Genomic DNA, 17,083 nt, shown 5'->3' on the forward strand with positions numbered 1-17,083 from the left:
ACCTTTAACCAAAAGTCAATTTCCTATCCGGTCAGAATGTTTCAGAAAATCTGATAATTGTCCAGCCATAGAGCACAAACTGCCAGATCATTATTAAACATGCAAATGATTTACACCCAAAAGGAGAGATAATCTGTTTGGCTTTCACATGGTTCCAGTGTCACACATTAAAGATTTGAATCTTAATGCCCGCTGAGATGACTTAACCAGCTAGTTGTTAAATGGGAAATGTAATTTGATGAAACATCCCAAAAGACTATTGTTCACTTTGTACTTTTTTTATTTACTAAATATAACAGTTGTTCTACCAACATTTCTGTTAATGGTGGGAAAGACATGCCCATCAAATTTAATGTAGTTGGTATCATTCTGGTCCCTTCTGCAAAGTTAGGTGGGAGTAATACTAATTTAGGAAATAATTTTTCCCTCAATCTTTCCTCAATTGTTGGATCTGCATAAAGTCCTTGGTTATTAGCTCATAATATTTTTAGATTAGAGATGGGGCATATTATGGAACAGAAGTTGGCCATTTCAATTAAGTCCAGAATCACCTGCAGAAATTCCCATTTTATTTATGGTCATATCCATAAGAGTTCATTTTTTAAAGATGCAAGAATTTTTAAAATATGTTTATGCTTACATTTTCAAAACATTAATATTACAATGGAATCCTGTTATTGGCAATTAGTGATGGAGTGGACATAAGACTGGTTATCACTTATACATTGTGGTTACCTTTACATAATTCTCTTTGGATATCAACAAGTGCAGAGTAGTTTGTTGAGAAATGAAGAGCCTTGTCAGTGTGTCCATGTTGTTCAGGTCATTTAAGATGTACAAAAAATATAGGTTCCCAAAAATTTGCTGCTCTACTGAAGACTATTTTTCTTTTCCTGGGTACTTCTCCATCTACCTCTTTGTTCATAAAGATTGCATTTTCTATGATGGTGTCCTTCATTCCAAATTGTGCCATGTTCTCCACCTTGGGTTTAAGACTTGACTGTTGCTGATCTTTGTACATAATTGTTTTTAAGTGCAACACTCTAATTATCTGAGGCAGCCTTGCATGAATGCGTGCCTCCTTTAAAAAAAAACAATTACAAAAACCAATGGGGAACAGATTTTTAACCTATTTTCTGTAATAGAATATTACCAACAGTGAGATCATCATGGCTTGGAGCAATTAGGAAATTAAAGACATTTGCTTTTATTAATATTAAACATTATTATTAAACCAAGCTAGTAATGATATTAGACCATCATGTGGTATACTTGAGGCCAGAAACATTTGCTTAATTCTAACCAAAAATGTGGATGTTCAGAATGATCTGGTGGATGTAGAATGCAGCAAAACATTAAAATAGGATACTTCCTTTCAGACACCATTTATACATTTACAAATGTCCCCAATGCTTTGGTAGGAGTAGAATTTATGGGGGGAGGGGGGGGGGGGGGGGGGGGATTCTAATGCTTAATGTAAAATTAAATGGCCGTAGTCGTCAGTGTGTTCATTTTTGATATTTGCAGATACGAGGCCCCTACCACTTTTCATTATAGTAGACCTTAACAATTCTGTGAAATTTAGATGTAGGTTTTAGTGCGTGACATTACACCAAATTATTTGTGTATTGTCAAAGCATGCCAATGAAGTGCAGGTCCACTGATACTGAGATATTTTGTTTGTTAGTTTCCCTTCTTAATAATGTCACTCCATTCCAATTTGGGCTTTTCCACTCATGTCCAAGTTACACACAAGTGAGAAATGTGTAATCTAGCAGTATTGGCATTGTCTTGATTAAACTTAATACTTTACCTACCAGCCCAAAACCTGTTGTTTCTATACTCAAAGTATAACAATGAAGTAATAAGGTGGCTCCACCTGCTTTTGTATAATTTGCTGCTGGCAGTGGAATTGATGCTAATTCCCAGGAGCACTTGCCTCCATTGCCTTGACTGCCCATGTGGAAAATAGCTGATCACAGATGTGCTTCTGTGTTTTAATTGTTGAGCAATATAGAACGGTAATAATAGTCTTGAATTGCAAGTAAACTTTATTCAGCTTAATTCAATGCAAAATGCAAGCACCATTCAGTTGCATTCCATGTTTCCATTTGTTTTCATTAATAAATCACTTCACTAAACTGCTGAATTCAATTTCAGTGATTGTTGATTGAACTCTATTTGCATGTCTTGAGCAAGTACAGTTATTCTCAGCATGGAGCAGAGTTTCTGCTTCTGATTACTGTAACCGTAATCCTCGGTAATTAGAATATTTGCACCTTCTGAGGGTAGAACTGGATTTGGTGGACTTGGTAGCTGCATTGACTGATCTGTCAGTTGTTTTATGGGCAACCAGTTGAATAGATACTGGTAAGTGGCCAGTTTGGAAGTAACATGAATCTACTTTCATGAGTGGTGGAAATTGAAATGCATGATTAAATCTGGGGAGATTTATGGGAATATAGATAGATTAGATCAGGATAAGTGTAAAAATAGATACGTGGTGGTTGATGTTGGCTCAATGGGTTGAAGGGTTAGTTCCTTGCTATATTTTGGTGAGATAAGTATATCTTACAGTGGAAATTATGATGGGATTGCAAGAAGAAAATATGCTGATTCAGATTGGCACTTCTCTTAACTCAAGTAGTTGAACTTCACAAAGACCCACTATGGTTTAAACTAATACTGCTATAAATGTACGACTACCAAAAATATTAAGTGAATTTTATTCATAGATTTGATTTCTATAATAACAGTTACAAATTATAGCGAATTTGTTGACTGGTTGAATAGAAAGGTTGACTGAACTGAGATGCAACTGATCTAGTAGCTTGTGCAATCTCCTTGTTCCCTTGATTCTTGAATTGAGTGCAAGTGAGTAATGGTATCTGGGCTATTAATAATCATTGTTTATTTTTAACCTTTCCCATTATGATTTAGCCTTCATGTGCCGCAAACATTTTTGGTTGGGGTGCACCTTTTTGTAAAATGTAGGAATGTTGTTAGCTTGTATAGTTTTGCGGGTTAATTTTCCTGTGATTTGCAGCAAAATTGAAGATTTAAACTCCAAAGTAAAATTGAAAATGTTTTAGTCATTTGAATTAATAGCCTCCAGAATAGCTTTTTTTTGCCATGTATTATTTAACATCACACCCATTTTCAGACAAAGCCTACAATGCAAAGTTCAAAGTTATTAAATGTCCTGTGTATGAATAAATTGGTACACACATTTGCATAGTCTACATTAAGCATTACAACCTATGTTGAAACTGAAACTTACTTGTTTCATCAATCATCTGAATCATTCGAATGTACTGTGTACACAGCGTTATAACAGTTATAAAATGCTTGGAGCTTCTTCATTGTTTTCCACTTTTTTTTGTCCACGTTGTACTGTGTTAAATAAATAAAGTTAGTTTCCAATTATAAGTAACCAATCAAGTCACCTTATGAGAACATATTTTTTGGATATTTGCTTCTTGAAATACTATTAGCATGAAAACTTCGGAGAAATGCTAGTTTTTTACATTTTGCAATCTTGAATTTTGAAGAATTTTTGAATAACACTAGACTTTTTTGCCCATTTATAAGTAATTTCACTTTTTTGAGAATTATCGCAGACATGAAATTGGGCTGATGTATTTTTTTAAAGATTAAGACTGTTCAATGATTTTCCATCTGACCTCATCAGTCCTTTTTACTCTAGTCAATTATTTCTTGTACTTCCAATTCTCATTTTATTTATTTCATGTGTTTTTACTGTACGAGTATATTTCTTGAAATTTAGAAAAGTGAGGAAAACCTTTTTCAAACATGCAAGATAATGAGAAGGTTTGACAGACAGGTGTTGATATGTTTTCTCTAGTAGCAAAATCACCAATACAGGGACATATTTATAAAATAAGGCACCTATCATTTAAAATTGATGTGAGGTGAAATTTCCTCTGATGATTGTGAATAACAGGAATTCGTTGTTTCTAAGGCTGACGAAAGCCAGATCATTAAATGTATTTAAGGTGGAAATTAAGGATTGAGGATTATGGGGAATACATTGAAAATTCTTGATCAATAGGGCAGTAGGTGTTCATTTGAACATCGGTAAGGCATTTGACAAAGTCCAACAAAGTAGTCTGGTCCAGAAGATTAAGGTGCAAGGAATCTTTGAGGCATGTTGACAAACTGGATACAAGAAAAAATTTGCTGTGTAGATTATAGCGGTCACCATAAAGTGTTCCAGTTCCTGGTGTTATGGGATCCATTTAACTCATTCAGTTTCAAAAGCAGTAAAGTAGATCTTGTAGTATGAGGGTTTTTAATAATTTTGTTTAACATTCATAATTTTGTTTAATGTTTTAGATGCGAGCATCATAGGCAAGGCCGGCATTTATTGCTTAACTAATTATCCTTGTAAATGATTGAGCTATTTTTGAACAGCTGAGGTCATGCTTGTGACAGTCAATACAATTGGGGATGTTATGCTAGCGATTAATACAATAATTTAAAAAGAGTGATAGATTTCTCAGTAAGAATGGTGTGCCATGCACACAGTTAGCAAGTGGTGATGTTCCCTTGTTTAGGTGATACTGCTTTTGGGACAGCCTAGACTAGTAACTGCAGAACATTTGTGAATGATACATATTATGCTGTCACAATGCATTGATGGTGGAAGAATTAATATTTGCAATGGTGAGTAGGGTTCCAAGCAAGAGAAGTGCTTTGTCCTGGATGATGTTGATCTCATCGCTATACTTGATCAAGTAATTGAAGAGCATTGCATCACATAGTTGCATAAGGTGGAGTAGGAATAAGCTTTTCAAGTCCTAAAGCCAATTTTGCCATTGACCTTCTACAGCCATGTTCGTTAGAGAATTTTTAAAGTTGCACTTCTCGGTGATGACGCTTCTTCTCATCTGTCCTGATTGGCTGATGTTTGTTTTGAAGCTATGGCACCTAGTTCTTGGATCCTTAACCAAGGAAACAACATCCCTCCATGTTCCCTGTTGAACAATATTTCAATCATACAATTTATATTATTTTAAGCTTTAAAGCGGGGGTCTCCAAACTATGGCCCGCGGGCCACATCCGGCCCACCATGAGACTTTATCCAGCCCACAACAAGCTCTTAACACGTACCGTGCGGCGGGCTATTTAGCGGGTTTTGTGGTAGCGCAGCTTTGGAGTTACAGCGCGGAAACGGGCTCTTCGGCCCATTGAAGCGATGCACTAGCGATATCCTACACACACTTGGGACAGATTCAATTAACCTGCAAACGTGAAGTGTGTGAGGAAACCAGAGCACCTGGAGAAAACCCATGCAGGTACAAACTCCGTACAGTCAGAACCCGTAGTCAGGATGGAACCCGGGTCTCTGGCGCTGTGAGGCAGAGACTACCATTGTGCCGCTGCGTGTTGGTAGCGTGGGGAGTGAAGCGAGGAGGAGCGAGGGGGAGGGGGTGAAGGAGGGGGCAAGTTGTGCGGCAGGGTCGGTGTGTAGCGGACTCCCCCCGTGAGGGTGACCCGTGAACAGCTCCCGCTGCAGGGTGCCACACTGACCTGGACCCTTTGACAGGGTCTCCGCCGGCGCGGCTAGGGGAATCCTCCCCTGCCCTTCCCTACCCTTCTCCCCTGCCCCCCCCTCTCTCTCTCTATCTCCCTCCCTCTCTCTCTCGCTTCCCTCTCTCTCTGTCTCTCTCCCTCCCTCCCCCTCCCCCTCCCCCCCTCTCTCTCCCCCCTCTCTCCCTCCTCTCTCTCCCTCTCTCCCTCTCTCTCTCTCCCCTCTCTCTCTCCCCCCTCTCTCTCCCCCCTCCTCTCTCTCCCCTCTCTCTCCCCCCTCTCCCCCCTCTCTCTCCCCCTCCCTCCCTCCCTCTCTCCCCCCTCCCCCCCTCTCTCCCCCTCCCCCCTCCCCTCTCCTCCCTCCCCCCTCCCCCTCCCTCTCCCCCTCCCCCCCCCTCTCCCCCTCCCCCTCCCCTCTCCCCCCCCCCCCCTCTCTCTCCCCCTCCCCCCCTCTCTCCCCCGCCTTCCCCCCCTCCCCCCTCTCTCTCTCCCCCTCCCCCCCTCTCCCTCCCCCCCCCCTCCCCCCTCTCTCTCCCCTCCCCCCCTCTCTCCCTCCCTCCCCCTCCTCCCCCCCCTCCCCCTCTCTCCCCTCTCCCCCCCTCTCTCTCCCCCTCCCCCTCTCTCTCTCCCCCTCTCCCCCCCTCTCTCTCTCCCTCTCCCCCCTCTCTCTCCCCCTCCCTCCCCCTCTCTCCCCCTCTCCCTCCCCCTCCCCCCTCTCTCTCCCCCTCCCCCTCTCTCTCCCCCCTCCCCCTCTCTCTCCCCCTCCCCCCTCTCTCTCTCTCTCCCCCCCTCTCTCCCCCCCTCCCCCCCTCTCTCCCCCCTCCCCCTCTCTCTCTCCCCCCCCCTCCCCCTCTCCCCCCCCCCTCCCTCTCTCTCCCCCTCCCCCCTCCCTCCCCCCCCCTCTCCCTCCCATCACTCCCCTCTCTCCCCCCCCTCTCTCTCCCTCCCCCCCCCCCTCTCCCCCTCCCCCCCCCCCTCTCCCCCTCCCCCTCTCCCTCTCTCCTCCCCCTCCCCCTCTCTCTCTCTCTCCCTCTCTCTCTCTCCCTCCCCCTCTCTCTCCCCCTCCCCCTCCTCTCCCCCTCCCCCTCCCTCCCCCTCTCTCCCCCTCCCTCCCCCCCCCCCCTCTCTCTCCCCCCCCCCCCCTCTCTCCCCCTCCCCCCCTCTCTCTCCCCCCCTCCCCCTCTCTCTCTCCCCCTCCCCCTCTCCCTCTCTCCCCCTCCCTCCCCCTCTCTCTCCCCCCCCCCCTCTCTCTCCCTCCCCCTCCCCCTCTCTCTCTCCCCCTCCCCCCCTCTCTCCCCCCCTCCCCCTCTCTCCCCCTCCCCCTCTCTCCTCCCCCCCCCCCCCCCCTCCCCCTCCCCCCCCCCCTCCCCCCCCTCCCTCCCCCCCCTCCCTCTCTCCCCCTCCTCCCCCCTCTCTCTCCTCCTCCCCCCCCCTCTCTCTCCCCCCCCCCCTCTCTCTCCCCCTCTCCCCTCTCCCCTCCCCCCCTCCCCCCCCTCTCTCCCCCTCCCTCCCCTCCCCCTCCCTCCCCCCTCTCCCTCTCCCTCCCCCCTCTCCCCCCCTCTCCCCCCTCTCTCCTCTCCCCCCCTTCTCCTCCTCCCTCTCCCCCCTCCCTCTCCCTCTCTCCCCCCTCCCTCTCTCTCTCCCCCTCCCCCTCCTCTCTCTCCCCCCCCCCCCCCCCTCTCTCTCCCCCCCCCCCCCCCCCCCCTCTCCCCCTCTCTCTCTCTCTCTCTCTCCCCCCCCCCCTCTCTCTCTCCCCCCTCCCCCCTCTCTCTCCCCCTCCCCCCTCTCTCCCTCCCCCCTCCCCTCTCTCTCCTCCCCCTCCCCCTCTCCCTCTCCCCTCCCCCCCCTCCTCCCCCTCTCCTCTCTCTCCCCCTCCCCCTCTCTCTCCCCCCTCTCTCTCTCTCTCCCCCTCCCCCCTCCCTCCTCTCTCTCTCCCCTCCCTCTCTCTCTTTCCCTCCCCCCTCTCTCTCCCCCCCCCCTCTCCCTCGGTTCCCCTCTCCCCCTCCCCTCCCTCCCCCCTCCCTCTTCTCTCTCCCCCTCCCCCCCCTCTCCCTCTCCTCTCTCCCTCTGTCTCTCTCCCTCTGTCTCTCTCCCTCTGTCTCTCTCCCTCTGTCTCTCTCCCTCTCTCTCCCCCTCCCCCTCTCTCTCCCTCCCTCTCTCTCCCCTCTCTCTCCCCCCCCCCCCTCTCTCTCTCTCCCCTCTCCCCCCCCCCCTCCTCTCTCTCTCCCCCCCCCCCTCTCTCTCTCCCCCCCCCCTTCTCTCTCTCCTCTCCCCCCCCCCCTCTCTCCCCCGCTAAAATGTGCCAAATATATAATGTTGCCCTCATGCTGAAAAATTTGGAGGCCCCTCCTCTAAAATAGAGGTCAGTCTACCAATACAGCAAATCTGCCATCAGAGGAATCAATCTAGTGAATCTTCACTACATTGTCTATATTGCGTGTATCATTTAGCTGGCTAGACATGCACAATATTTCAGATGTGCTCTCACTAAGGCTAAATATAACTGTATCAACACAGTCTACTTTTGTACTCAAATCCTCATGCAATAATGACCAATATTCTAACTATGTACATTTTTTGGCTAATACTAATTTCTGTGATCAGAAAGGGTCCAGAAAAGATTTCTGTCCCACTCACTCCTCTGACATCAGTCTGAAGAAGGGTCTTGACCCGAAATGTCACCCATCCTTCTCTCGAGAGATGCTGCATGTCCCGCTGAGTTACTCCAGCATTTTGTGTCTACCTAATTTTGTTCACTTTACACCACTATTTTCAGGCACTTTTTTGTGTTGTGGAAACTTTATTTCCCTATTCTCAAATATTTCTCCTGTCCTGGTTTGTAATATTTCCCTTCTTACATGGTTTAGAAACTAGTTTGCTATTTGTGTTTTTTATTTGTACCTTGTAGATAGCAGAGGCTTTAGGGTGTCAGGAGATGAACGGCTCAGCATTAGATACCCACTCAACCGATAGTCACAGTATTTTTCTCATTGCGTTTTTGGTGAAAGGTGACACTTGAAGATGGTGGTGAATGATTTAACAATGGTAATTTTATTGATTTACCAAGAGTAGGAGATGTAACTCTTCGAGATGATCATGGCTATGATCATGGCTTCTGTAGTACAAGTATCCATTGCCACTTCTCAACCACACCTACATATTGTCAAGGCACTGCTTCATTTGTAGAAGAGTTTTGAATAGGAAAAACATCCTCATTTCTGACTTTGTGTTGGAAGAAAGTTCACTAATGTGGCAGCTGAAAAAGGTTGAGCCTAGGACAACACTGAGGAGCTATTGTAGCAATCATCCAGCAGTTGGAAGTTTAACCTTCAAATGAATATCTAGCTTTCTCTGTGCAGACTGTAACACCAAAAATTGGAATCTGTAGAAAGGTACCAAACCAAAATGTCCCTCCGCTCCCTCCAGAGATGCTACCTGACTCATTGAGTTACTGTAGGACTTTGTATTTTACTCAAGATTGTACCATCCTGCAGTCACTTGTTTCTCCAAAGATTGTTAAACTAACATCAAGGAGAATGCCTTACTTGGACAAATAATCCTTTGGTGTTATGGGCAAATGTGGAACATTCAGTTCTTTGGCCAATGTTTGGACCAAGTCTGTGATGAGGACTGAAGCTGCATATCTATACTCAATCTTAAATTGGACATTGATAAGGAGGTTCTTGAAGAATAAACGCTGCTTGGTTACACTGTCGACAAAACCTTCCAGTATAGAAGATCCCCAATGTTATGCTAGTTCAGGGATAATGGAAATTCACTCACAAAATTAGTGAGAACAAGTAAATATTTATTTTACAACTTTCATATTGTGTTGCATGTGCAGATGATAGGATTTCATGTTGCTAAAATCAGGGTATAAACAGTTTTTCCAGAATGAACTACACAGGATTGGCTGAAGTGTATTTGTCCTACTTTTTGGGAATGGATGTACCAGGCCAATTTTCTATGTTCTTAGGTTGACTCATTGTGCAGCTGCACTGGAACAGATGAGGTGGATCTAATTTTGGAGCATAATTCGATATATTACACCTGGGATGTTATTGTCTTTGCACTATCTATCACTGCCAGCTGATTCATGACTTCATACAACATGAAGTGAATAGAATAGGCAAGGTTTCGGGCCGAAACCTTGCCTATTTCCTTCGCTCCATAGATGCTGCTGCACCCGCTGAGTTTCTCCAGCTTTTTTGTGTAACCTTCGATTCTCCAGCATCTGCAGTTCCCTCTTAAACAATGAAGTGAATAGAATTGGCTGAAGACTGACTTTTGTCAGGAGGAATCTTGAGATGGGTTATCCCTTGAGCACCTCTGACTGAAGGTGGTTATGAGTGTTTTAGTTGTATCATTAGTATCCATGTACCAGGTTATTATTGATTTTGAGTATTTTCTTGGAGCTTGCTTCTTCCATTAGGTAATCAGTAGATCATAATTAGCTGTAGGGTTGCTGAACTTCATTTAAACCTTAGTGTGGGATTTCTTAGCTCTGTCTATGGCAAACTACTTTCAAGTTTAGCAGGCATGGAGTTGTGTGTGGTACATTAGATTGGCATCTCATTATGTATACCTAATGATATTTGTAAATGATGAAAATGAAGTGTTTAAGGGTAAAACAGGGGTACCTTTGGAACTTTGGTCATGGGTTACGGCAAGGTGACAGTGATGCTTTTGTATAAATTACTGCTTTGTTTTGGATATTAGTACTTGGGCAAGTTCATGAAAAATGAAGGAGAGGACCAGGGCTTTCTGTTGGATACTGGAGATAATAGCATTGACTGGAGAAAACCTGGCTGTTACAAGATAGAAAGAAAATTAGAAGGTTATGCAGAAGTCTGTAACTAGGTATTCGTGTCATCAAAAATCCAGAACTAGTGTAGGGAGATTGATGATCGGCATGGACTTGATGGGCTGAAGGGTCTGTTTCCATGCTGTATCTCTAAACTAAACCAGATCATGGGTATTTATCAAAATAAATGGAATTAAATGTGTTCATTTTGTGTTTAGACTTTGGCAAATTGGCACCAACCTATCCAGCAAATCATTGAGTCAAATGCTATGGTATATGGAACTTTATAGTGGTAGAGAAATGCTACTGTTATTTCTAAATCAGTGGGTAATTTGGGTAATAATAGTTCTAGCTGGGTTTCAATGATCCCTGGCAACTGGCCTATTCCCACCCCTCTCCCTGTTCTTGTGTTCATTTTGGTTAGCATATGCTGTTAGAACTTAAGGTTTGTTTCACTGGCAAGGAAACAGATGGCAAGAGGCAGTTGAGTCTAAGACCAACATTGACATCTATGGGGGAAACACATTTTGTGGTTGAGCGAGGGAAATGGTGCTCTGAAATCAGTGTAAATCATTGACAGCAACAAGGTTGATGTTCATTTAACCTTTGTGAACTCCTTACGACACAGAACATTAACAGAAAGTGTGCTACAATTTGAGTAACAAAACAGTTAAAAGTAAGTGGATTATTCATTTGCATGCTGGCATAGCTGGCATTATTTATTGTGCATCCTTATCCCTTGAGGTTGGCAGTAAGCAATCATTGCTCCAGCCTTTATATTAAAACATTTCAGCAATTGCTGCAAGGCCTCCAATTATGTCCCAATGACTGTAAAGGAATAATTATATGGTTAAATTAACAAGATAGCTCCCAAATTGCGTTTGTATTCTCCGCTCTGTATAGCTGTTCTGGCTATGACACGCGCAAGAGCATGTAGAGCAGTGGTAGCGATACTGTTGCATCTTCTATTTTCAAAAAGTACACATATCCCCATTTTCTGCTCATTTGCCATCTATGTACTCGTATGGCCACGAACAAGGTAGATTTATGGACAAGCTGAAACGTAACATAAGTTATATCTGTGGATGTATTAACAGGTGCATTCTTAGTATCTTTATCACTATTTTTTTTATTTTTGGTTATATCCATGCCCATAATCCCTTGAGAATAGCGAGGACACAATGTATGTGGGCTAGTTTACCTGAATTATCTCTTTAATCAGAAGAGTGTTCTGACTTTTTCATTTTGAGTGTTTTTGCTACTCAACATCCATATAGTAAGTTTCAGAAATGTATCCATATATCTTGACTGGTTGTTAAAAGATGCAAATAAACTTTGTTCCTGATACATTGGTAGAGTTATGATCTTTGACAACTGGCTGATATTTTGTAAGATAGACACAAAATGCTGGAGTATCTCAGCGGGTAAGGCAGCATCTCTGGAGAGAAGGAATGGGCAACATTTCGGGTCGAGACCCTTCTTCAGACTACTTGTAATGTCATGTAAGGTTTTGTATGCATCTTTTACTGAAGCATGCTTTCATAATCAACTTCTAAATGATGAATGGAATTCCATGCTATCCCAAATTGGCTTTATGTTTTCAACACCACCACATAAATCCTAAATTAACCTAAATCCATCTCTGCTCATTTTTTTGAACGTGTTACTATGATTGCTACAAGTATAATCAGCAGGTTCTGTTTCCAGTTGAACTTTGGTCACTGCAAATATTGTCTTAACAAATATGATGTCTAACTCCTTGACAGAACAAAATAGACTGTCTGGTTCTGTCTTCTGCTGTCAAGTGTTTCTACCAATGAGCTGCTCTGCACGTATGATGGAATTGTACTGCTTTTAATAGACCTTGGTACATGGGTAAATAGAAAGTTACTGGGTTGCCAAAAGTGCCTCCAGTAGATTGTAGAGTTGGATACATTAATTATGTGATACTTTTACGAATGCAGTTCAAATGAGGTTCACCTGGCTAATTCCAGATATGAGAGGGTTATCTGGTTGAACAAGAGAGACAGAGCAGTTTGGGTCTATATTCCTTTGTGTGTATAAGAATGAAATATAACCTTATTCAAACATTATAAAGTCTCAAGAGCCTGGCAAGGTAGATATTGAAATAACAAGGAACTGCAGATGCTGGTTTACTAAAGAAAGACACAAAATGCTGGAGAAACTCAGCATTCCAGGCAGCATCTCTGGACAACATGGATAGATGACACCCCCCTCCCTTCCAGCTTTCTTAAACTCCCTCCCCCCCCCCCCCCCCATTCAGTCTGTCTGAAGATGGACATTGAGATGTTTCGCAAGTGGGAGAGTTGAATAAAGGGACATAACTACAAGCGAGAGGCTGGTGATTAATACTGAGTTGCATAGCAATGTTTTATCAGAAGAGTGACTCTAGAATGCTGTTGCAGAAAGTGGTGGAGGCTAAGATTATTGGAAATATTTACAGTGATGGGTAAATAGTTGAAGGGACAATGAATTGGGGGTTATGGGAAACTGACACAAGAGAAATTGATGCTTGCATATATGAGCATAAACCTATGGAATAGCAGGGTGAGCTTGGTGCGTCTACTAGCTTACTCTTTGCTTGTCGTCTTGTGCTGGCTATGGGCATTCTCAGGTAATTTGTGGATCTGGTACAGTTTGCTCTTTTTTATTTTATTATATTTCTTTCATTGTAACAATTTTGTCTTGAGGCATGGTTTTGCACAATTTCTGATTGTTGTAATTCATTAGTCAGCATTAAGCACATGTTTAGTTTAGAATTTTGTACAATGGACCATTTTCTGTGGGATTTTTTGGAAGAAAGTTCGACAGATTTTTTTTTTAAAGCCAACCTTAAAACAACAAAAAAAAAACTACCCAGCTAAAACTTCAATGATGAATGTGTAAACTTGAGTATGACGTGACTTTTCTATGCTGCTGATAATCGTTTCTACAGGGAGGATGGGGAACTTGAAGATGGGGAAATCGATGATGATGGAGCTGAAGGAAATGAAGTAAAGAAGGAGACAAAAGAAAATGAGAAAGAGGACAAATCGTCCCATAGAAGATCCAAGAAGAAGAGAAAACGTGAGAAAGAAAGAGAAAAGAAAAAGACAAAAAAGAGAAAGAAAGAGAAGCACAAGGTACAGTAATTGTATTACTAGTGTCTTTATTGACTGTTTTACCCATGTCATTTGGTTACTATAAGGAATAGTAGAATTAGGCCATTTGGCCCATCGTCTGCTCTGCCATTCGATCATGGCTGATCTATCTCACCCTCCTAACTCCATTCTCCTGCCTTCTCCCCATAACCTCCGAAAACCGAACCAATTAAGAATATCTATCTCTGCCTTAAAAAATATCCACTGACTTCGCCCTCCACAGCCTTCTATGGCAAAGAATTCCACAGATTCTCCACCCTCTGACTAAATACATTTCTCCTCATCTCCTTCCTCAAAGAACGTCCTTTAATTCTGAGGCTATGACCTCTGGTCCTAGACGCTCCCGCTGGTGGAAACATCCTCTCCAAATCCACAATAACCAAGCCTTTCACTATTCTGTAAGTTTCAATGAGGTCCCCCCTCATTCTTCTAAATTCCAGTGAGTACAGGCCCAGTGCCGACAAATGCTCATCATAGGTTAACCTATTAATTCCTGGGATCACTCTTGTAAACCCCCTCTGGACCCTCTCCAGAGCAAGCACAATTTCCCTCAGATATGGTGCCCAAAATTGCTCACAATATTTCAAATGCGGCTTGACCAGCGCCTTGTAGAGCCTTAGCATTACATCCCTGTTTTTGTACACAAGTCCTCTTGAAATAAATGCTAGCATTGAGTTTGCTTTCTTTGCTACCGATTCGACTTGCAGATTAACTTTTTGGGAATCCTGCACCAGCACTCCCAAGTCCCTTTGCACCTCCGATTTCAGGATTCTCACCCCATTTAGAAAATAGTCTACGCCTTTATTCCTCTTATCAAAATGCATGAGTCCACACTTTGCCACACTATATTCCATTTGCCACTTCACTGCCCACTCTCCCAACCTGTCCAAGTCCTTCTGCAGAGTCCTGCTTTCTACATGAGATTCCACTTTCAGGGAACTGTGCTCAGTTATTCCCAGATCCCTCTGTTCACCTGCATTCTTCAATTCCCTACCATTTACCATGTACGTCCTATTTTGATTTGTCCTGCCAAGATGTAGCACCTCACACTTATCAGCATTAAACTCCATCTGCCATCTTTCTGCCCACTCTTCCAACTGGCATAAATCTCTGTAGACTTTGAAAATCTACTTCATTATCCGCAACCCCACCTATCTTAGTATCATCTGCATACTTACTAATCCAATTTACCACACCATCATCCAGATCATTGATGTACATGACAAACAACAGTGGACCCAACACAGATCCCTGTGGTACCCCACTAGTCACTGGCCTCCAACCTGACAAACAACCATCCACCATTACTCTCTGGCATCTCCCATTCAGCCACTGTTGAATCCATCTTGCTACTCCACCATTAATACCCAACCATTGAACCTTCTTAACCAACCTTCCGTGAGGAACCTTGTCAAAAGCCTTACTGAAGTTCATATATACAACATCCACTGCTTTACCCTCATCAATTTCCCGAGTAACGTCTTCAAAAAATTCAAGATTAGTCAAACATGACCTTCCAGGCACAAATCTATGTTGACTGTTCCTAATCAGACCCTGTTTATCCAGATACTTATATATATTATCTCTAAGTATCCTTTCCATTAATTTGCCCACCACTGACGTCAAATCACAATAGGTCTATAATTGCTTGGTTTACTCTTAGATCCCTTTTTAAACAATGGAACAACATGCGCAGTACGCCAATCCTCCGGTACTATTCCCGTTTCTAATGACATTTGAAATATTTCTGTCATAGCCCCGGCTATTTCTACATTAACTTCCCTCAATGTCCTAGGGAATATCCTGTCCGGACCTGGAGACTTATCCACTTTTATCTTTCTCAAAAGTGTCAGTACTTCCCCTTCTTTGCATCTCATAGTTTCCATAGCTACTCTACTTGTTTCCCTTACCTCACATAATTCAATATCCTTCTCCTTGGTGAATACCGAAGAAAATAAATTGTTCAATATCTCCCCCATCTCTATTGGCTCTGCAGATAGCTGTCCACTCTGACTCTCTAATGGACCAATGTTATCCCTCGTTATCCTTTTGCTATTAATATAGCTGTAGAAACCCTTTGGATTGACTTTCACCGTACTTGCCAAAGCAACCTCATATCTCCTTTAGCTTTTCTAATTCGAGGGGGACCAATATTCTGGCGGGGTGATTTGCAGGGGACGACAGATGGAGCAATGGGCTAAGTGTTCGGCTGGCGACCGGTAGGTAGCCGGTTCGAATCCCGCTTGGAGTGCATACTGTCGTTGTATCCTTGGGGCAAGACACTTCACCCACCTTTGCCTGTGTGTAAATGTAATTCACAGCTTAAGTATAACGGGGAAATCCTTTAAAACCGAGATGAGAAGAACTTTTTTCACACAGAGAGTGGTGAATCTCTGGAACTCTCTGCCACAGAGGGTAGTTGAGGCCAGTTCATTGGCTATATTTAAGAGGGAGTTAGATGTGGCCCTTGTGGCTAAGGGGATCAGGCGGTATGGAGGGAAGGCAGGTACGGGATACTGAGTTGGATGATCAGCCATGATCATATTGTATGGCGGTGCAGGCTCGAAGGGCCGAATGGCCTACTCCTGCACCTAATTTCTATGTTTCTACTGGGGAGACTTTAAACTAGTATGGTTGGGGGGGAGGGACTCAAATAGGGAAAGCTAGCAGTCAATGTGTGAGGCAGGAGGCAGAGAATGGTAGCACTCTGACCCAAAATGTAGGGGAGAGAGGAAAAAAAAACAACAAACCGAGAATAAGAGAGGGTAAGAAACCCACCCTCTTATTCTCTGTTTGTTGTCTTTTTTTTCTCTCTCCCCTACATTTTGGGTTGGAGTGCTACCATTCTCTGCCTCCTGCCTCACACACTGACTGCTAGCTTTCCCACTTTGAGTCCCTACCCCCAACCATACTAGTTTAGGTCAAGGTCAAAAACTTTATTTGCCATTTGTGCTTACACAGGAACTCTTGTGCGGTTGTTCAGAGAGTCAAGTCAAGTTAAAAAGACACACAGAAGACACATAATCTATAAAAACATATACTTCTCTAGAACTAAAAAATAAAGAAAATGCCTAAAACCCTATATAAAGGGGAAAGTGAGAGCATTGTAAATGACACAAACCCTATATAAAAAGTGTCGATTGCATTGTAAATTGCACAGGCCCAGGAGACAATATAATATAATATAATATGATGTGCTATGAGGTAGGTCAGGACATCAGTTCATTTTGTTTTGGCCAAGAGTCTCACTGTGACAGGGAGTTTAAAGTCTCCCCAGTAGCCTTTGCAAATCTCCCCGCCAGGATATTGGTCCCCCTCGAGTTCAAGTGCAACCCGTCCTTTCTGTACAGGTCGCACCTTCCCCAAAAGAGGTCCCAATGATCCGGAAAGTTGAATCCATACCCACTGCACCAGTCCCTCATCCACGCATTTATCCTCCACCTCGCTCCATTCCTACTCTCACTGTCGCGTGGCACAGGCAGTAATCCTCAGATTGTTACCTTTGCAGTCCTTCTCCTTAACTCTCTAATTAACTCCCTAAATTCTTCTTTCAGGACCTTTTCTC

The 17,083-nt window shown here is 43.7% G+C and overlaps 1 protein-coding gene across 2 annotated transcripts in view; it reads left to right on the forward strand.

Moving 5' to 3' along the window:
- Positions 1–17,083, forward strand: part of LOC129697608 (zinc finger CCCH domain-containing protein 6) — a 41,225-nt gene that overhangs the window by 2,115 nt on the left and 22,027 nt on the right. For both annotated transcript variants that reach the window (XM_055636308.1, XM_055636309.1), the window contains exon 3: positions 13,314–13,500. In XM_055636308.1, the coding sequence (XP_055492283.1) occupies positions 13,314–13,500 (187 nt within the window). The remainder of the gene's footprint in view (positions 1–13,313; positions 13,501–17,083) is intronic.

The sequence above is a fragment of the Leucoraja erinacea genome, chromosome 5, assembly GCF_028641065.1.
Source record: "Leucoraja erinacea ecotype New England chromosome 5, Leri_hhj_1, whole genome shotgun sequence".
NCBI classification, from domain to species: Eukaryota; Metazoa; Chordata; class Chondrichthyes; order Rajiformes; family Rajidae; genus Leucoraja; species Leucoraja erinaceus.